Raw genomic sequence first — 21,518 nt, forward strand, 5'->3', positions numbered from 1 at the left:
TGTTCCCCCATGATAGATGGGTTGCGTCATAGCTCTGAAACCAATGCTTGTGATGTGGACAAAAGCAGATGTGTTTTTAGTATAGAGTAAGAGTTCTGTATGATTAATTATGACGCCACTCTTGGACACTGCTATGATACATGAATGATACAGGAATGATTTTTCATTGGCACACAGGTCAGCGTATGACAACATTTAGAGTATGTTTCGCTATAATATTGCTCCATAAAAAATTCAAAACCATGTAAATGAATTAAAACGTTTATTGAGCTTTTTTGTGCTTCGCACTTGTTATTTACATTTATTTATTAAAGGCCATCCAAAAGAATAAGTATGCTATTTCCCTTTTTCACACATTTGTTTTCATAATAGATTGGCCCATATAATGGTATTATGACTTGGTAATTAAATACACATATCTACAACACACCAAAACATACGTTAATTACTCTGTTTTCCTATTGTTTCTTATAACTTTTCACACAACTTTAAAGCTTATGATTTTGCTTGCATTCGTCATTTTATACTGTGTATACTTTAAAAAGAGTCCAATCACCAATGGGGTGAACCCATTCCTGTCAATGAAGGAAGCACAGATAAGATGTGCTTGCGTGGTAATTTCCAGGATAGTCCCTTTCATACAGTGTGTCCAGAGGGCAGGCAGTCCGCCCATCCTTCCCTCGCAGTTCTCCATCTAGTCTGAGTCTTTGAAGTGATCGGTCCACTTTCTTTTCACATTCTCCATCACATCCATCTCGCTCCTGTAGCCTTCCTCTACCAGAGTCCCTCTGCCCTGAGAGTTTCCCAGACTTTCTTGAACCTCTCTAGTTTATTAGAAAACGTCTGTGATTTCCGCACTGTCACCCTGAATCCTCTACGGCCTTCCGTCGTGTTTTCATATTTGGCCGTATGGCATTGTTGTGCCGGTGATTCGGAGGCGTCAGAGATAGGGAGAGCTGCTGTGGAGAATGTCGTTAATATTGCACCATAATAAGATCGATAGACGTCTTCCTGATAATCCCTCGAGAATCAGACGACGTGGTTCTGGCTCCCACAGGCTCGGAGCTACCCTGGGGGGGGGGGGGATTCTTTCTCCCAACTCACTTTATTTACACCATATTCATCAGTTGGAGAATTAAATAATAGCGTCCCTACTTTGTTTAAGCCTTTGGAGTGAAATTTTAAGCAAATACATCATGAGATTATGAGGTCCTTTTTTGAAAGGTTCCCTCTGCAGCTTAGTAACAAAAACAACACTCCATAAAAACATACACGGTAACACGGTAACAATGTCTTTAAGCTTGTCAGGGATTACAGAGAGACTTCAGAACGGAGGGTGTTTTAATGTGGGGACAGTGTCAGAACAGGTGTCCGAGGAGGGGGCCCCAGTTTTACACCATATGCATGGACATCTGAGAGGAGGAGCCATACTGGCGGCCGTCACAGGAGGCGCCGCCCTGCTGGCCCGGGTTGGGATTGCCGATCATGTGCATGCCCTCCATGCCTCCGTTGGATAGGTACTGGCGCTCCGAGAAGGCCCCGGCGGGAGAGGAGGAGCACAGCAGGCCGCCCTGGGGCTTCTCCGGGCTGGCCCCCAGGCGGGGGGAGCTGGGGAAGTTGTATCCGTACAGGTTGTAGGGGTTGTGCAGGGAGAAGGCATTGTAGGAGCCCTGCTGCACGTGGTGATGTCCGCCGCTAAACATGTGGGCGGAGGAGGGGGAGGAGCCGGAGGTGGAGGAGGAGCCAGAGGCGGAGCTAGCCCCTGCCTGCATCACATACTGTAGCTGGGAAGCCGGGAAGGAGGTCAGCTGCCCGCCATAGCCATCCATTTTTCCCCCTCCGCCGCCACCGCTGCCGCCAGCCAATGAGGCGTGAGCACCACCCTGCATGCCCGCAGCTATGAGAGACGAAGTCCTCTGGGGCAGGAAGGACTCGGAGGGCTGACCCGACGCCACGGTGCCCCCTGCGGCCTGGAGGCGTCCATAGGAGCTGTCGGCAAGGCCACCGTACCCCTGCAGGGCGGCCATGTTGCTGCGGGCGCAGGCCGGGTACTCAGACAGCCCCAGGTTGCACAGCTGGCTCTCCCTGCAGCCCACATTGAAGGTGTTGGGGGCCAGGTGGAAGGTGGGGGGGGAGCAGGAGGGGGACAGGAGGTGTGCAGCTCCAGAGGGAGAGGGGGTTCCTGTGCTGGAGGTGGTAGGAGAGGTGCCGGTGCTTCCCCCTGGAACACAAACCACACACACACACACATGTAGACACACACAAACACACACACACACACACACACACACACACAGTGAGACAGAAAGACAGCTCCCATTGGTAAGGAGCGAAACAAACACAGCTTTTGCTAACAAATACTCTGATAAGAGGTCTTTTATTCAGTTACTGGATCTCTGGCTGTCTGTGTGTTTTACAGGTATATGGCTGATCAGGGTGTTCATTCCAGACACATTTTACTGGTTCTAATTTATCATTATTCATTTATTTAGCATGAACCCCTGTGTTAAAGGACCTGTATTAGAGAATCTGTAGTAGTGAACCAGTATTAGAGACCTGTATTGTAAAGGACTTTGATCTGACAACATCTGAGTTTGGGAAAGGATAGCTGATTTGCATTATTTTTAGATACTGCCATTTACAAAAGCATACCTCAGGTCATAAATAACTACTCACTGAATAACAGTATGTGGAGATGAATGTGGTTTCAGTTTGGAACAGGTAAACAGAGCTTTGAGCAGGCTCTCTTTCTCAACAGAGACCCATGCTTTCATAATGTCGTGTGGATTGAACTGAGCAGAGCTTGGCACAGATCTTGGTCCAATAGAAACACTCCTGGCACAGATCTACATCCAATAAGTCAAACTTTAGGGACAGAGCTATAGCTGTGGGATATCAATCCCGTTTCCTTATTAATGAGAATTTGGCTCACGTTCATCTTGTTGTTAAAGAGATTCTCTTGGAGTAACTGGGAGAGGGAAAATCAAAAAAACTGCATAACTAAATATTTCAGGACTCTTGGCTGGGGTTCTGATTTTGCACCATATGCCTTCGATAACGCTGCAGCGTTCTGCTACGTTCTGTTCTGTTCGGTTCTGCGCGGGGTTCTGTCGAAAGGGAGGTCACGGTGATGTCATATTTTCCTCTCAACTCAGGCCGGGGTTATAGCAGGCTCAGCGTCGTTGAGGGGAACGGTTGATTACTGGGCTGGAGGGGTGTAGGAGCCACGGGGGTGAAGCTCCGGTTCTGTTGTACGAAACACCGCAAGGACCTCGGCGGCGCAAGGACTTTAATTAACGTCTAATCGCTTCGGAGGAGTTTGTGATAACAAACAGATGTCGGCACAGACAAAATACAAACGTCACGTCAGCGTGACCGTGAGTTAGGACAGGGTGAGGACATCAAGTTGGTTTGAGAGTCAAGCCTGTGATGTGAGCCATGAGCAAGAGCCGGCGCTGGGGACAGAGCCCTTCACAGACGCCGCTTCTGTCACTAAGCCGCTCGAAAGCCATTGGGTTCATTTAATGATTTTGTTTCTGCGGTGTCTGCAGAGAGTGAAAAGTTCAACAGATACACATTTTGAGGCATACGCCAAGGGGGCTCCTTGATGTCAGACTCGGTCCCGAAACCCAGTTATTAGATAGTGAGGTATTGGAAAAGTAGGTACTATATTTTGAGACCAATTAGATTGAAAATGGGTGTCCCCAGCCTTTCTGAAACAGTTCCACACACCTTGCTGCTTCTGCATGTTAGTGAAGTCCTCAAAGGTGAGTGTTCTCACTGGAGGCCTCCAAAAGGCATATGTCTCCATGATTGCCTCCAAACCAGTCCTGTGGGGGAGAGAGAGGACGAAGGAGTGAAGCAGTGCAATAAAACAGGAAATAGAGACAAGAAGGTGAGAGACAGAATGAGGGAGTGGCAAGAGACAGTCAGGTCAGGGAATAATAAATGGTATTGTGTGGGTGAGCATGTGAGTTTATGTGTGATCGTACTGTATGTGTTTGCATGTGTGCGTGTGTTAGTGAGAGTTTGTGTGAGTGTCTGCGTAGGTGCGTTTGTGTTTTTGTGTGAGTGTGTGTGTGTATTTCTATGAGTGTATGTGCATGTGTGGAAACAGAGGAGAGAGATGAGGGGGATGGAGTAGGAGAGCTGAAGTCAGACTGAGGAAACTGGAGCCATTAAAAAGGAGCAGGTTTTTACTGTGCACATAAATCTGAGTGATGTTTCATCTTGAATCTCGGTTCTCCTTCCTGCATGATTTACTCCCCAGCTCACCGCTGGGCCGATCCCAGGGAAACGAGCCTGTCCTGCTCATGTTATTTTAGGGGCAGTAACTCCCTGTCCATACCAGCTCGTTAGCGCGCTACGCTAATCACACTGGCCCCTACCATCAGTGCACTCATTCATTCATACCGCTCAGGACCAAAACCCAACAAATGAGCTATGTCCTCCTTTACCCCATAACACAGCGTCACCACAGAGTCCAACTAGACGACATGATCATAATTTAATGCTTGAGGCAGTTCCATATTAAGATGTAAATTCATGAAAGAAAACAACTCGGTAGTTAAATTACAAATTAGCTTGGGTAAGGTGGCGTTTTTATAGATTTTATGTTGACGATATGGAATTACTCACTGCCATTTAGCACTGCTAAGGTAAATGACTATCATTGGCTGGGTTTGAGTTGAATGAAGAGGAGTGTGTGAGGATAAATACATTTTCTCTATATAAATATCTAATTCCTGCATAATCTTTTCATCTGTCGATTTCGGCAATGAAATTCTAATGCTAGTTCATAAATCAGGCACTCTATTGTTTGAAAAATGAAAAAAGATGTCTCAAATATCTGTGCAGATAATGTGGTCCAGATGAGAGACTGCTTTCATGTGTAGAAGGTCTGGTTCAGGGTTCCCCCTTATGTTTGATAATTCAGAAACAGAGACTAGTGTAGGAGAAAGAGAGAGAAGGAGAGCGGAGAAGAAGAGAGAATAAAAAAGTGAGGAGAAAGCGAAAGAAAAGTGATATGGAAAAAAGAAAGAGAGATTGAGAGAGAGAGAGAGAGAGAGAGAGAGAGAGAGAGAGAGAGAGAGGGAGCGAGGGAGAGAGAGACAGAGAGAAACAGAGGGGAAAGGGAAAGCGGGAGAAACCGAGAGAGACATCTCCTTCCTTGAAACTTGCAGTTAAGTCTGCACCACAGTGGTTCATCTTGGCAGTGTTGAGAGTGACTGATTTTATATGGAGCAGCACATGGGATTAAATGCTATCTCCAGGGGATTATTTCCATATTAAAGGCCACTTTTGGAGAAAGGATAGATTTGCAATGCACAGCATAGCGAACGGTACGACAGCTTGTATTACATGGTGCTCCAGTTACTGGAGGCAAATGTACCTGTTTCTGCCGGAGTCTCTGAATCCTTTAGCGAACGGGTTGCGGTCAATCTTTAGTCTGGTGATCTGCCAATGACAAGAACATAACAATCTAAATTATTGAGGACTCAGAAAGGAAAATATCAGGTTTTTTTTATTTTTATGAAATGACAAAATATATAAATCAATGAGCAGTTGGTATCAATTGACTCAATCATTAATCAACATTAGTTTTTGACTTCTGGTCCATAAATCTAAATGCACTAATACAAAACACATCCCAAGAAAACACAAAAGAATCCCATGTCATCCATAATTCATTCATAATTAACTACAATTGATTAACTTTGGATTTCCCATAACCATTTAGGTTGCAGCAGTAGTCAGAGAGGCTCAGACCTGCTGGTTCTGGTAGGCCGTGACGGTGGTGAAGACGGTCTCTGGGAAGCTGAAGGTCTTGACCCCGTCCCCGCCGGGCACAGCCTTGGTGGGGGACAGCTCCCCACTGCAGTCCTTCCTGATCACATGGACCCGGGGCTGGTACTTATGCATGGAGTGGAGGATGATCTGGAAGGGAAACAGACGATTATGGTTAAAAATGATGGCTGTGTGCTATGTGTGTGTTTGTGTAAGTGTGCGAGAAATGCTTATGTGGGAATCATTATGGTTCCAAATCGGGTCTTGAATGATCTTTGCACTCACACTCGCCTCAGGGATGTGAGTACAGAGTTTATGGACTAGTCTGATGTCAAATACTGTATGTGGACTAGTCTGATGTCAAATACTGTATGTGGACTAGTCTGATGTCAAATACTGTATGTGGACTAGTCTGATGTCAAATACTGTATGTGGACTAGTCTGATGTCAAATACTGTATGTGGACTAGTCTGATGTCAAATACTGTATGTGGACTAGTCTGATGTCAAATACTGTATGTGGACTAGTCTGATGTCAAATACTGTATGTGGACTAGTCTGATGTCAAATACTGTATGTGGACTAGTCTGATGTCAAATACTGTATGTGGACTAGTCTGATGTCAAATACTGTATGTGGACTAGTCTGATGTCAAATACTGTATGTGGACTAGTCTGATTTCATACAATCTCTTTTTATCATGAAGCAGAACATAAACACAACGGGTGTGTGTGTGTGTGTGAGGGGGGGGTGGGTGACGGAGCCTGGGGTGTGTGTGTGTGTGAGGGGGGGGTGGGTGACGGAGCCTGGGGTGTGTGTGTGGGGGAGGGGGGTGTGGGTGACGGAGCCTGGGGTGTGTGTGTGTGTGTGAGGGGGGGGTGGGTGACGGAGCCTGGGGTGTGTGTGTGGGGGAGGGGGGTGTGGGTGACGGAGCCTGGGGTGTGTGTGTGTGTGTGAGGGGGGGGTGGGTGATGGAGCCTGGGGTGTGTGTGTGGGGGAGTCGTGGTAGTGAGGGTGGTAAAGGAAGAGGTCGGGGTGTTGGTGGGGGAGAGGAGTGGGGTGGTGAGGATGCGGGGGTGGAGGTTTGGGGGAGGGCGGTTGGTGGGGGGAGGGTTCTGGGGAGGGGGGAGGGTTCTGGGGAGGGGGGAGGGGGCGGAAAAGGCGTCAGACTGTGTCGGGCCAGCACAGCCCGGGGCCTCCAGCTGGACTTCATTACTCAGACTGAAACACCCTCCCCTGAGCCTTGCCTCAACCACGGGGGTCATTTCAAACTGAGGTTGGGGAAACACTACCAAATAACGGGGGACAGTAAATTCAATATTGGATCCCTCCCTCACCCCTAGTCACCTCGTCCCTGGCCTGGACCTTGGGGAGTCCAGTGAGAGTTCTGACCTGGCCCGGGACAGGGACACACACACACACACACACACATGAGACCTGATCTACTGGATTGTTGACTGTAATCAGAACATGGTAATACTATTATACATCTCATTACAGACTTATGACCCCTTTATTAATCCCTGAGAGAGGGCAACAGTTGGTCACTGATGTAGAATGACAGAGAGAGAGGGAAAAGTTGCTTCAACAACTTCACTGGTGACACAACATTAGTCTTTGTATTAATTAAGCTAGTCTTTTGCCAGCTTTACCAAATTAACTGGATATCTGATCAATCCAAGCTGCTGTTTCTTTGACTCATCCTGAAATTCTCTACAAGGGGGGAGGGTTTGGTAATACTGGTATACAGTTTCAGCCAATAGAGATAGCCCGATCTGTGGTGAGGTTTGTCATACAGGAAGTAACTAAACCAATTTCCTTTTTCCATGTCCCCAACAAAGAAGTATCGATTATTAACTACTTACTAACCGAGAGTGAGGTCATGCGGGGAAATATCAAAATATCAAACCTCGATATCGGTCAGTCGATACGTTCAAACCTCAGTTTGTCGTTACCATATTGTTGTGTATAGTACATTTGTATATATTATTATCTAACTACTACATGCATTATATTACATGAATATATTCTATATTAGAATATAGAATATTCTATGCAGTATCTAACTAACTATGATGTGCTATTACATTAATATTTTTGAAAGGTAAACTTGACAGCGTTTCTGTTCATACAGAAAGCCAGACTGTATAAGCATACCAGCCCAGCTGAGCACACAAGAGCTAGCCACGGTCAGCCATTTTAAGATAATCAAATTATATATATCTTCTCTGCAGTTGGGCAATATGAGTCCATCTTCAATACCCTGAATCAAGACCTTGGTGGAGAGAAGGATTTAAACTGGTTCCTGTTTCAACAGCATCAGGCTGTAATCAAAGCAGCATGGTCTGTAACAGCACAGACCCCATGTCATGCCCATCGTATGGGTTGCTAGCAACAACAATATTATCTGATACATTTAGTTTACCAGCCGGCTCGCAGTCTCACTTACGTGTCCCTGGTCGTCCAGCTCGTTGTTGGTGAGTTTAAGCTTGTCAAAGCTGACCACCTGCCTCATCCAGGTGTCTCCAGAGGCCAGAGAGTCTGGGTGGATGTAGGCCCGTGGGGGCACAGGGGAGTCAGCGTTTCCTGCCACCATCCACTTAGAGCTGTGGTACACATACCTGCAGAGCAGATAGACAGGCAGACAGACAGGTAGGAAGGCAGAGAGACAGACAGACAGACAGACAAAGCCATGAGAATCATGTACAACTTGCTGGTCTTAAAAATAACAAGATAGATAACAATCTTGTGCGCAAAAAGAACGTCAAACTATGCACATTTGCAGTCATAGATTCATTTGACAATTCTGATTAAATTCTGATAATAAATATTATATATAAATATTCCATGTCTACACACTCAAACATATTTTTATATATACCGTACTGTGCAGAAGTCTTAGGCTCCTACGTTTTTTACATTAATATTAGCTTATATATTTGTCTCTGTATATGTGAGGCAGTATAAAAATTGCATTTTATATTTATATTTGAACAAGTATATATTTATTTATTGTGAAGTTCACACTTGACACGTCCTTGGGTCCTGCCAAATACACCTGCCACTGTTAACTTTATACAATGTCCGGTACTCCAGACAGTGGGACAGGCGCACACACACACACATTCCAGCCTTTCTTGGTAGATAATGATAACCTATTTCCAGTCTCAGTCATAATATTTGCTGTTGCGTATGTGATGTAATTGTGTGTGTTTGGGTGTTAGCGTGTGTTAAGCGAGTGTTGGGAAGCACTAAAGCTAGCAGAGGAATTAGCAGAGCTGCTAACAGAGCAACTAACAGAGCAGCTAGCAGAGCTGCCAGCAGAGCGGGAAGCAGAGCTGCTCTGTTAGCAGCTATTACAGCTGCTAACAGAGCAGCTGGCAGAGCTGCTAACAGAGCAGCTGGCAGAGCTGCTAACAGAGAAGCTAGCACAGCTGCTAACAGAGCAGCTGGCAGAGCTGCTAACAGAGCAGCTGGCAGAGCTGCTAACAGAGAAGCTAGCAGAGTTGTTAACAGAGCAGCTAGCAGAGCAGCTAACAGAGCAGCTAGCAGAGCGGGCCGAGGCCCAGCTGGTTGTCTTTAGTTCTGGACAGGCGCTTAACGGCTACGCCTTCGCCAGAGTCATCGCTCAGCTGTAAAACATGGACACTTTGATTTGGTCCCTTTGTTATGGTCTTCAAGTGCTGCACCAGCCCTCTCTGTCCCTCTTTGTCACATACACACACAAACACACATACACACACAAACACACATACACACACAAACACACATACACACACAAACACACATACACACACAAACACACATACACACACTCTAGCTTTTTTTATTTTCTCTGTCACATACAGAAACGACACACAACAAACAGGCACATTTATACACACACAAATATACACACTAATAAGCACCCACATTCACACATATATCCGACCCTGGGCCCGAACACAGAACGCCAGGCGTTTCTGTAATTTCCTGTTTGGACCTCTGTTTAGGGTTACGCTCCGTGTAGCAGGGAAAGTGTTGAAGAAGAGGGGAACCTGAACCCCAAACACCACTGGAAATTTGATTAGTCTCCTTTCATCTTCGATAAATCTGCCATCTGGCTCCGGCACTATCAATAAAGATCGGACTTTATGTGACACTCTTTAGACTGACAGGGAACCCCTAACCCCCTCATCCAACACCACCACTCACACGCACACATGTACACAGCCGCAGACACACAGCCACACTTACACACACACACAATGGACACACACAAACACAACATCTAACGTGTACACACCCTGGACACACTAGTCATCTAACACATACACAGACACACAGAAATACAGATACACAGACACACACATAAAAGGCTGACCCTTTCCAAACCCAGGCTGTATATTGGGTTACCTTACTGACAGAGTAAGTATCACCATTACCTTACCCAAGGCTCCTGCATGTGTGTTCTGAGTTTACATTAAGGCAAACCTTTATGCGTGAACATGTGTTTTGGAGCGTGATATGTATATGCGTGTATACATTTTGCCATTTACAGTAAGGAATGAAGTACCTTTGATGAGTTACAAAGCATTGGTGTCTGCACTTTCCCATTTCTGCGATTCAAACTTAGAACTAACCAACTGTCCACATAAAAGAGCAGTAATATATGGAGATTTAACGAGGCGCTCCTAAAGAGAGGCAGAATGCCTAAGTAAAGCAAGTAAACTCCAATAAAGACCATATTTCCAGACCCCAACTCTTGAGAACTATGAGACATTCCAGTGACAGCTCAGAGCTCAGTTTGCAAAGCCCTGTGGTAAATTCCCTAGCCAGGAAGAAATCCTATTTAATTTTACAAGATCTTTTGGCTTATACAATCCTCCATGATATTTTCTCTGGTCAGTTCTATGAGAGCGACAGCAGCCAGAGAAACAGCTATGGCGCTGCTGTCTAACTCTGACATAAACAACCACAATGAGGAAAGCATGAGCTTGAGCACTTTTATATAGCTTCAGCTTTCTGAAAAAGACAATTGACTATTCTTGATTTGAGAACAATCCTAAATTGGTGTTGTGTCATTCAGATTAATAGTTATGATCATCTGAATCAGATTTTAAATCTGATTCAAAAGTATCGCACCCCCTTACTGTCAAAATGTTATTTTGCTTTCCTTTTGCTATACACTCTACAAAACATGGAAACTTAAACACAAATTAAGAAGTGCTGTAAAAAGCCCAATATCCATGAATCTGTTTTGATACATAATGGATGATACAATGCTGCCTGGCAACAACGTTTTTGTGATTTACTGTGATATTTGCTTTCGATTCTGTTAAAAATACAGTTAAGTAAGTTGAGATAATGAAAATAATAAAAGTAAGTATTTCAGCTGTAATATTGAGTCAAAGACGCAAAATGACAGTAAATTAATCGACTTAATACTAAAATAGAACTATAATACATCTGGCCTTTATGAAGGAAATGCCGGGGCAGTATTAAAATAAAATGCCTACTAACCATCAAGCTGTAATCACTATCACTAACATCATCGATTCCCCACTTTACTTTTTGAGGGAATTCAGTATCTACAAAATGACTTCCTGGTGGGGCGCTCCGGTGGTTCACCAGACTAACGTGCACCACATAGGCTGAGGCCCCACTGCAGTGGCCTGGGCTCGAATCTGGCCCAGGCTCTTTACTGCGTGTCATCCCCTCTCTCTCTCTCTCTCTCTCTCTCTTCACATTTCCTGTCCTCTCCAAACACACCATCTCTATCAGAAATAAATAAGAAAGGCATACATGCCACCCCAAAAATATGTCTTTAAATTTACTTTATGGGGATCTCACAGTCTTCCACATAACATCTCTCCCCAGGCCACATATGCTGGTCTAGGGAAATCTATCATAGCACATCCATACAGGACCTTGGTCTGGTAGAGACTATTTTTTCACTCAGTGGATTTAATATCAGATTCTTTACACTAACACTCGAGCCAGTAACATCTTTATCATAGGCTATCCATCAAAACAGAATAAAAGACCAGCAAATTCAGAGTGGTTTCCAACTCTGAAATAACATGTTTTGATGGTTAGAATACGGAATTCTGACATGAATACAACCATCAACCTGCTACGAGGATGTCTTGCCCCTGTGTGTAAAACAGCTGTGTGTGTATCTTTATGTTTGTTTGTATGTACACTGACCTGTATCTCTTGTTGTCCACAGGTACAATGTCCATGGCTATGTAATACTGCTGGTGGGGGTCCAGACCCACAATCTTCACTCTCATTGCAGGAAACATGCGCCTAGGGGCAGGAGGACGGGGAAAGACGTGATGAAGGAGGTGAGATGAGCAGAGGCAGGGTGATAAGATGATCAAAGGATACTGGGATGAGAAGAACAGCAGCATAATCAGATGTGTACAATAGGCAAGGTATTGGGTCAGCATGATTCCATGAGTAGTAAGTCTTTCATGACCCAGGAGAACACCATGGTTAAAAGTTTAACCAATGCCAGTCTCGCCAGTAGTTTTTTTTATCCCCATAATAGCAGTGCCTACACACATCATTTTATGATTTTCAATAAAAAATTTGCAAAAAAATGTCTTCATTAAATGTTAAATGTCAAATAAATTGTATTCATGTTAAAGAGAGAATGGGGTTTAATTGGGATACAGACATTGAGCTTGCTTGATTGGCTATCTATACGTACCCTTAACATGTGCACACGATTTAACTTTTTGGGGAGAAAAAAATGCAAATAGGAAAAATAAGTTTAAAAGTTTAAAATGAAACCATAATAATATGGAGATGGAAACATTTTAAGTTAATTACCCGTTTTACACTTCAAAAGCTGACTTTTTTTTTTTTACCGTCATAAATCTTGGCTTTTCTAATGAGAAAAGAGGGCTGTTCATTTACTTGCCTTCTCCTTTGAATTTATAGGCTTGTTATTAGGGGCATGCAATACACGCAGCTATTCGTGTAAGCCTTATACGCTTAAACGAATAATAATTATATTTATGAGGCGATTACCAAAGTAAATAAAATATAATAAAGACAAGTTTATCGGATGTGAAAGTAGCCTACTATTACACTAATCTGAATGTATGTATCTGGCGTATCATAAATAACCTACAGTAGGACTACATAAATATTCTTTTATGAAATATGTCCTTATGTTCCAAATTGGCCTGGCGAAAACTATTCGAAAGAAATACGTCTGAAAACATCTGAATAATCAGTGACAATGCCTAACGTTGATCAAACACTCGTCAGTGATCGTCAAGATGAAACGAGACGAACTGTTAGGCCTATAATGCTTATATCGACATTGTTCACATAATGGTTTCAGGTCGCAATTGTTGATTTCTGTCATCCTTTGCTCAGATTATCATTTAGGTAATCCGTTTGGTTATTTCCATATTGCATTTCATCCCATATCATGCCATATGTATGCATTGCCATCGTGTATAAACCGATTTGCATAGAATGAACCTTAAATAATTATTGAAAGAATAACTTGCATTACCTTTTCTTTGGTAACCATAACACAGAAAGTAATACAGTAATATTCAGTCCACTGATTTATTACCCTTAGTGTACGTCCACTATAGCTCATATTATCATATCGCTTGATCGTAATATCCGAAATACCCTGCAGGCAATAGGAAATGGCCAGCGCTCGAGTTAGGCTATTTGCGAGAACACAGCTCAGTTATATGCTCGGTTTGGGTGCAATTGCAGCCCAAAAGAGCAAGAAAACCAAAACAGATTGAGATTAAGGATATTCATTAGAAGCAGTTCCCTTTTTGTATTCTCTGACATCACCATGGAATACCCCCATGCGTTCCGCCTGTTTCCAAAGTGGTGCGTCCGGAGACCTGGCCCCATGTGCCGCACATTAGCACCCTCAAACACAGCGCGTGCAGTGCTTCCTAAAAAACAGCACCATTTATGCGCACAACTTGTTCCTATTGCATCCCACCACGCTGATAAGAAACATGATTTTAATAACTTGAAAACACACTGCCATGTTAGCTTAACCGAGAAGGAGTTTCTTAAACACATGTGTGATAACAGAACAACATATTGGCCTGCTGCATGTACACGTTGCACACAATGTTTTACAATTCTAACCCGACATTCACAAGTCAATGCTTAATAAGTGTAGTTGTGTTGTCTACATGGAGCAACGGAATTACCTTCCCGCCTTGGTGATGATCATCTCCGTGCCAATTTCGTGGAAGCGCTTCCAAAGGTCGGCGCACTGCAGCTCCACCTGAATCTCCTCCATTGAGGTGGGGTCGCAGGCGGCGGGGGCCAGGTCTGTGGGGGAGCCGAAAGAGCAAGAGGTTCTCTCCGCCAGACCTTCACCGTCAGAACCGGGGCTCGCTTCTGAATCTGTGCCGATGAAAACAATTATGAAAATCTTATTTCAGTAGTAACGTAGGCCTACTTGCCACATTATTTTCGTCATCTAATGCCAAATTAGGCTACCTGAAGCAAGAACCGGCTGTGACCCATCCAAAGGTTGTTGTATAAAAGCCTAAATATAGAAATGTGATTCTGAAAAAGCCTAATTAAAATTTCGAAACGTTCGAAATCGAATTGACCTTCAGAAAACATATCCTGTCGCGCGGAGTCAATGGCCAACTGCTTTAATTCCTTGCATTGGGACGATATATCAGTTATTAAATTGCTAGAGTAAAAGACGTGTAAAGAGTAGCCCTGCATTATTTCCATTTAAAATTACGCTTGCTATTTTAAGTACAAGTAGACAACTATTGCAACTTTTGGAACATAGGCATAGGATCATTTAGGCAATATGTTGAATTTAAAGTCCTAAAATAACACCTTTAGGCCAACATGAATCAGTTTTGTTACTTGTTTTCCAGAAAATTCTAGAATGTTAACATCAGGATATTTCAAAAGCTACCAACCGATTATTCCTGTATATTATTGGTTCCGGGCCTCTTGTAGCAACCAAGTCCGGTGGACTCCAGGTATTTTCATTATTTAAAATTAAAATACATAAATTTAACAGCTGTGAACATTACTATATTTCAAATTCTACAACGTAATATTTTTAAGAAATAGGTTGTCTATTGTCCAAAATGTAATAATACAGTATTTATCGAGGCCTCTGACACGAGTAGGCCTTGGCAGTACACGCCATACAAATATGGTTATGCAAATCCAGTACCACTGAGGGACTGGCCTGCAGCCCAGCTAGACATAGACTAGACCGAACCAGAACAAGCTCCACTACAACTCAGCTACACATAGACCTGAATGAACCAGAACCACTAGAGCTTTACAGTCAGCAGCCTGCTCTATATAGCCAGCACAATACCCTGTGTGACAAATGCTCCAGGATGATCCCACAGACACACGGGTGGCAGGGGGGAGGTAGGGGGACTGGGTAGGGGGAACATTTTCATCATCCTCTTGAGAGATCCTTTCAGCATGATGGTCGTACAACCTTGTTCCCTCCCATCCAGAAATGAGAGACATGGTAGGCCCAGTGGCTGTGGGGCAGCCTACATGTTAGAGAATTGAGCCCTCTGGCCTGTCACCAGAATAGTTGTCCCTAGAGCACCCCTGGCCCAGCTCACCCCTGTCACAGTGAGGCTTAGAAAAATGCTGTCATGGCTGAAAGACATTTTCTGAGGAACTACATGTATTGACATGCAGTACCTTAGAAGAGAATATGACTGTGTCTGCTTCACTCTGCCTCAAAAGCATGGTGACAAACTTAGAAGCATGACTCTTGCTGACTCATCATTGCATCTCAGTAACCTAAGCAACAACAAACTTACACATCTAATTAAACAACACACACATCAGACTACACAACAATACACCCGTTTGACATATAGTGCAATGACACACACATTTAACGACACAAAAACATAAACCTCTGGTTACATAACAACATATGCTTCTGGCTACACAACACCACAAACATCTGACTACGCAACACACACCTACATTGCTACACAACAACACAAACATCTGACTGCACAACAACAACAACAACAACAGATGAATCTATTCAGGAGAGTGTCTGTTATTCAAAATGACTGTAAATGGTTCAGTCCACTGTGTCCCTCTAATTGGATTGGTCTTTCTAATGAAGTCAAAATAACATGCTTTTTTTTACTAATTACAATAGTCTAACTATCCTGAAGGCTGCTTACACAGACATGGAGTATGGTAGGTGTACAAACCTTGGAGGAGAAAGGAAACCATTTTGCTGACATGACTCACAGTTTCTGGAAACATGTTATTTCTGAACAAAATGCTTGGGACTTTGAATAAAAACAAAAGGGCAATTCATAAGATTCCTGCCTGTATTAGTCTCCAGTCATTATAATAATTTCAGTTTACAAGGTGAATCCCACCATTTAATGTGATTTACTAATGTGATATGCATTTAACTAGAATTTCTATGTGGGCAAGTGGCAATCTACCAACCATGAAATTGCAGAGTAAACCAAGCCACAAAAAATAGGGCCACCTGTTTCTGCTGAACCACATACAGACCATGGCAGACAGACAGGTCATGGCAGACAGACAGCTTAATAAAAACCTTCAACATGATGTCCTTCATGGTTCACAATGTCTGCTATAACTACCAGCTGCTTCTATCAAACACAAGATGGTTTTCTGATTAAATTATAAGGAAATCACAAAGTAGGTTAATTAACACAAATAATGATTGAAATGTAATAAGAAAGTTATTATCAAAATGTTTAGTCTAATTTACATGACTTTGCGTGTGTTAAAGAAACAAGAAATATTTCATCGAATGTGAATACAAAAGTTTTAAAAAAACTGCCACAGTTTCCACTGGCAAAATCAATCTTAACTTTTAAAATATAAAATATTGTTCCACTATCTTTCACTGGCACTGGCAGTTCATTTCCTTGCACACACGTTGTTGATTGTGCATAAATCCAGGTAGACCACAGTCAGGTAGGAGATTCAACAGCTCAGATTTGGGGGGGGGGGGATTGATTCTTGTCTAGGTGGTTTCTTTAAACGTATGCCTGAGATTGTTTTTCAATAAGAATATATTCTTATGATATATATAAATATATGACCATGTTGGTTTCCATAGGCTATTCAGGGGAAGGCATTAGGTGTTAGCTTATGTCCAGAACTATAAAAACGGCCGCAAAGATATGCTGTTTGCAATGCCGGCTGGTCTCCTGGTCAGCTGGAGGAAACTCTGTCCTAATGAGCGGCCCAGGGAGACTGTGCTTTTCAATCAACGGCATCCCTTGAATCGGCCCCTGTGAAACTGAGGAGGCTATAACCTGTCCTTGACTCGCCGTACCGATTGCATTGCTACAACACTTCTAAACCGTGAACTTATGTAGCTCTGTTCACCTCATTTGCGAGGCATCTCAACAGCAGCGCACTTGCTCTACGAATCACGCGTCAGGCGTGTTTAAGAAAACAGTCCTGCCGCGGGGGTGAGGTCATCGTCGGTGCCCCTCTAACACAAATCCGCGTGAGACGCTCTCTAAGCGGAGTTGAGAAGCTAAACGTAGCAATATGTAATTACACATTTTATAAAGTTAAGCTATAATTGGCTTTGCAGTATCACATCGAATGTTCTTTGTCATGCTTAAGTATTTTGACGTCCACAGTGCATTTTTAAGTCTTAGTTATTAATTTAAACGCTGAGGACTATTGCATTGATGAAGTGAAAAAACTGTGTAGGCCTACCTATATAATAGGCTATATGCTGGAGTTTTTTTATAGGCTAAAAAATATATTAACTTTCTTAGACGTTTTACATTGAGATAGTATAGGTTAATAAATAAAGTGAAAACACTAAAGGCTGAGTTGCTCATGTCTGCTATTGGCATTATTCGCTTTTGAAAGAGCGAATCTCTTGACTTCAAAAAGACATGGCAGACGGTGGATGAACTTGAGCGATGCATAAATAGGGCATTCCATGCAACATTTTTATAGACTGAGTTTAATTAGTTAATTGATAGCATAGGCATACAATCTACCGATTTCAAGTCAACTAGAAGTTATTAAGGTTCGCTAATCTGATGGGGACAATTTACAAGACTACAATATGCGTGGGCATAATATAGGCCAATATAAATGAGGCTCTGTAACAAAAAAATTCCCTGGTTTAATATTTCATATTTGTGAGGTTTGGTCTAGCACAAGCAGGCTACATTTGTAGGCTAATAGCCTACGTGTAGGCCTACGCTAAATAACATTTCACCTTATCCGCTTAGAAATATGTCAATGAGTTCAACCTTTTAATATTAATTATACTTTATAAATAACCTAACAGGTTAAATATAAATTATAATTTAAAAAAAAAGGTTTTACCTGTTATCATAGGTATCGTATAGCCTGGCCCAAATAAGGTGGTTACTCTCATTTTAAATTACTTTCGAATTTTTATTTAGTCTTTTTGTTACTTTTGCTGGCTGAATGAAGACACGCAACGCAAGTATTGAGTTTTGAGGAGAATAGGCCTGCCTACATTAAACCGATTGTCAAACTCGTCATAGCCAACATGGTATAATTCCTGTGAAATAAAATGTAAGACAATAACAGTAAATTTAACTTTTCGACATAGGAAAATTAGGGTGCTAAAGGGTTTTATATTGAGATGTAGCCTTTTTAAGCGGCCCACTCGCCAAACACCAGAAGCCGTACCAACTAGCCTAATGAAAACTCATGCGATAATATAATAAACAGATAATAGCCTTATTGTAGGCCTAATATTGAAATTTTCCGGCATGCCATAGGGCCAAGGGGCCAAACTAGTCCATATGCTACTTCTTTAAAGAAATAAAGCTAATCAGTCATAAGATTTCCGAAACAATTGCTATGGACATTTGATCAATTATGTTATTAATGGGAAGGCACATTTAGTCGTGTCTTCACTCCCAGATCAGTGTCACGGCAAATTATGTTGTAGGCCTGTGAATATTGAGACGCGTGAAAGACATGTCAGCGCTGTGAACTTTATGTAGGCCAGACTTAGAAGGCCCTGCAAGAGGCTGAGCTGCACGTAACACTCAGGTTATAAGTAGCCTAAAACAACAGCTATTGTTAGACCTATAAACTCTCAAATACAGCTATAGGTCTACTAATAAAGTGAATTGTTAGTCCACATGCAACGTGTAAAAAATGAATGATTCACTTCTGAATTATTATTGAATTATGTCATCTCGATTTAAAGGCCTCTTCGATTTAAATAGCCTACGGGAACATTTGCGTTGATGACCAACTGATAGAAAGATAAGTGGCCAAAATTAAAGGAATCGGATGAAAATACACAATAGGCCTATACTTGTATTATGTCAATTGATTGTCAAGACAACTGCATGTTTAGCCACTCATTTCCCAGTGCTCAGGTGAGGAAACAGGATCAATATCTTACAAAATAGCTTATGTAGGCCTAGTGTTAATATTGTTTTATTTGCATTTTCCGTTATCCGCGTGTTGTAAAATCTTTAGATTCAAGAACCCTGAACCTGCGAGATGTAAGCTAGGTTATGGTTCCACACTGACCAGGGTCGATATCCAGACAATGCGCCGGGTCTTCTCCGTCTCCTAATTGTCCGTTGGTAGCGAGGCTTTCCATAGACAGCTCTAGCTCCTTCTCTTCCCAGCCCCGGAGCTTTCTTTTTTTGTTTGACCCGATTAGGGCTTCCACCGAAAAAGCGTGCGCTCTCGAGCTTAGAGCAGCGGCAGATCGTCTCCTGTCACTCATGTCTCTAAGGGCAGATCCTCCAGACGGGGAACTACAACTCCGTCCACGCAGCAAGCACAGCAAAAATGCGCACGTCAATGTTTACAACGGGACAAAACTCACCAGTGTCAAAAGTAATCCCAAAACTATGACCAACAATGCGGTTTTAAACATATGCATTTAAAATATGCCATTTCTACTGTGTTTTAGTTTTCTCGGAGATCAGATATTTTGACGTTATCTATCGCTTTTTGTCTCCGCGTTATGCCTGCTCCACTTTTCCTGTCTGTCCTCCCTTCTCTCTGATTGATACTCACTTCTGGAGAACGGTTTTTCGAAGCGCTAAGGGCAACCCTCTTGCTCACTGTCAAATCCTACGTGTCCAATGAGAAGCCTGAAAAGGGAGCGAGCCAAAATTTGTCATCCAATGGCAGATGAGAGAAACAACTGAGGGACCTTCCATGTAGCTCGTAACTGCCATCCAGCACAACATTAAACTAGACAGGGCTTTATGGAACATTTAAGATAGATAATCAAAAATTAATAACTAGGCACAGTACTAACCCGATAAAAAGTAGGCCTACTCTTCTCGTGCTCTTTAACAAAGTTTAGTAGGCTAATCAAACCACATTAGACTGATAACCTACCTGGGCCCTATTAATGCTTTTGCCCACACCATACAACGAGACTGACGGGTTGAACAGCTTGCTTTCAAACCACCACGCTCCAAATAAAATAATCAAAAGCGTTAGTTTTTTTCCCAATGGTTCACGTTTATGCAAGGTTATCACAAAGATTCAACTCAATTTCAAGATTTCAAATTCTATGAATGTTAGCTTTAACATATGTCATTATGGCTTTATGCCGTCGCCGACAACACCTGAGAATCCGAAACAGCTCACACACAAGTGTGGCCCAAAGACCGAGATAAAACCACTTGTTGAGCGAGAGGCCTCGCTACAAACAGAACCGAACAATGTTTTGAGGTTTAAAAGAATATCAACTTTTATAGAGCAAATTTTGGGATATAGCCCCCATGTAAACAGCAGGCCTACACATAATACAACTAAGGATAAATACATATTGAATTTAGCATACTTGAGAATTAAAGGGTGTCTTAGGCTATAGCCTATCATTAATATAATTAGGTTATTTATGCTTTTAACATTGGTGCAGATTGGATGATCGATTTAAATGTTGTAGCCGACCCACTTTCTGCGTGTGTTGCAAAACTTTAATGTAATCTTGCGTTACCTAATTTACGGTGGTGGTGATGTCTAAATCAATTTTACACGTGGCCTGAATAGACAGTCATTTATTAACGAATGGGAGACCTACTCAAACGTGTGAATGTAAATTATGACTTTTGAATTGTATGTTTCCATAACACAGACGGTCTAGCCTATATAAAATAGCTTGCGCATTTTCCAAATGATTTTGTCAAGCTATATAATGGCCTATCAATAATCTCCCACAAATATAAAAGCAGTACAGCAAATAGAGCAAATTACTTGTATGACCATATTCGTTTTGTTAGAATATATATATATACCATATTTTTCTATAGACGCACCTAAGTTTACCCTTTTACTCAGGTAAAATATTCATTATCAAGATTTAAAGACATGTTTTAAATAAACGAAAATCATAGGTTATTTACGAATGTAGCCTATATTCTGTAGTAGAGTAACGTAGGGTAGGCTACATGTGCGTAGCCTCTCAAGCGAAAAAAAACATGAATTATTAAACAATTAGGCCTACATAGAAAATCATCCAACTTTAGAGTTTTGAAGAATTGTATTGTTATTTTTAACTAAATAGCCGAATTTCACGGCAATATGGTAATAGGTTTATAAATAACCCTTTGTTGGGCCTGACATTGGTGATGTTTACAGCATAATAGGCTATAAGTAGAACCATACTAAATTCGTCCGCACACCAACAATTTCCATTTGTTATATTAGGGGCAAAAAGTGTTTCCAAATCCTTAGAACCAGGACAGTTGT

The 21,518-nt window shown here is 42.4% G+C and overlaps 1 protein-coding gene across 2 annotated transcripts; it reads right to left on the reverse strand.

Annotated features, from left to right (window-relative positions):
* Positions 1-245: 245 nt before the first annotated feature.
* Positions 246-19,818, reverse strand: tbx15 (T-box transcription factor 15). 2 transcript variants are annotated; one of them, XM_084689097.1, is made up of 9 exons: positions 19,332-19,818; positions 13,976-14,174; positions 11,976-12,077; positions 8,236-8,407; positions 7,134-7,178; positions 5,770-5,937; positions 5,393-5,457; positions 3,733-3,830; positions 246-2,221 (listed from the first exon to the last, which is right to left on the reverse strand). In XM_084689097.1, exons 1-9 carry the CDS (start codon positions 19,531-19,533, stop codon positions 1,392-1,394), a joined length of 1,881 nt encoding a protein of 626 aa, XP_084545223.1. In that variant the 5' UTR covers positions 19,534-19,818; the 3' UTR covers positions 246-1,391. The 2 variants fall into 2 exon arrangements, with proteins under 2 accessions (XP_084545223.1, XP_084545224.1); XM_084689098.1 differs by lacking the exon at positions 7,134-7,178.
* Positions 19,819-21,518: the final 1,700 nt, after the last annotated feature.

The sequence above is a fragment of the Hypomesus nipponensis genome, chromosome 23, assembly GCF_054491055.1.
Source record: "Hypomesus nipponensis isolate SF chromosome 23, ASM5449105v1, whole genome shotgun sequence".
Taxonomy (NCBI): Eukaryota; Metazoa; Chordata; class Actinopteri; order Osmeriformes; family Osmeridae; genus Hypomesus; species Hypomesus nipponensis.

What these genes read in the sequence shown, in the direction of transcription:
- tbx15 (XM_084689097.1), bottom strand. Translation starts at nt 19,533, where the DNA reads ATGAGTGACAGGAGACGATCTGCCGCTGCTCTAAGCTCGAGAGCGCAC. An exon ending in GTGGACAACAAGAGATACAG is followed by an intron (nt 8,408 to 11,975) that starts GTCAGTGTACAT and finishes TCTGCTCTGCAG; the next exon opens with GTATGTGTACCACAGCTCTA. An exon ending in CGGCCTACCAGAACCAGCAG is followed by an intron (nt 5,458 to 5,769) that starts GTCTGAGCCTCT and finishes TGTCATTGGCAG; the next exon opens with ATCACCAGACTAAAGATTGA.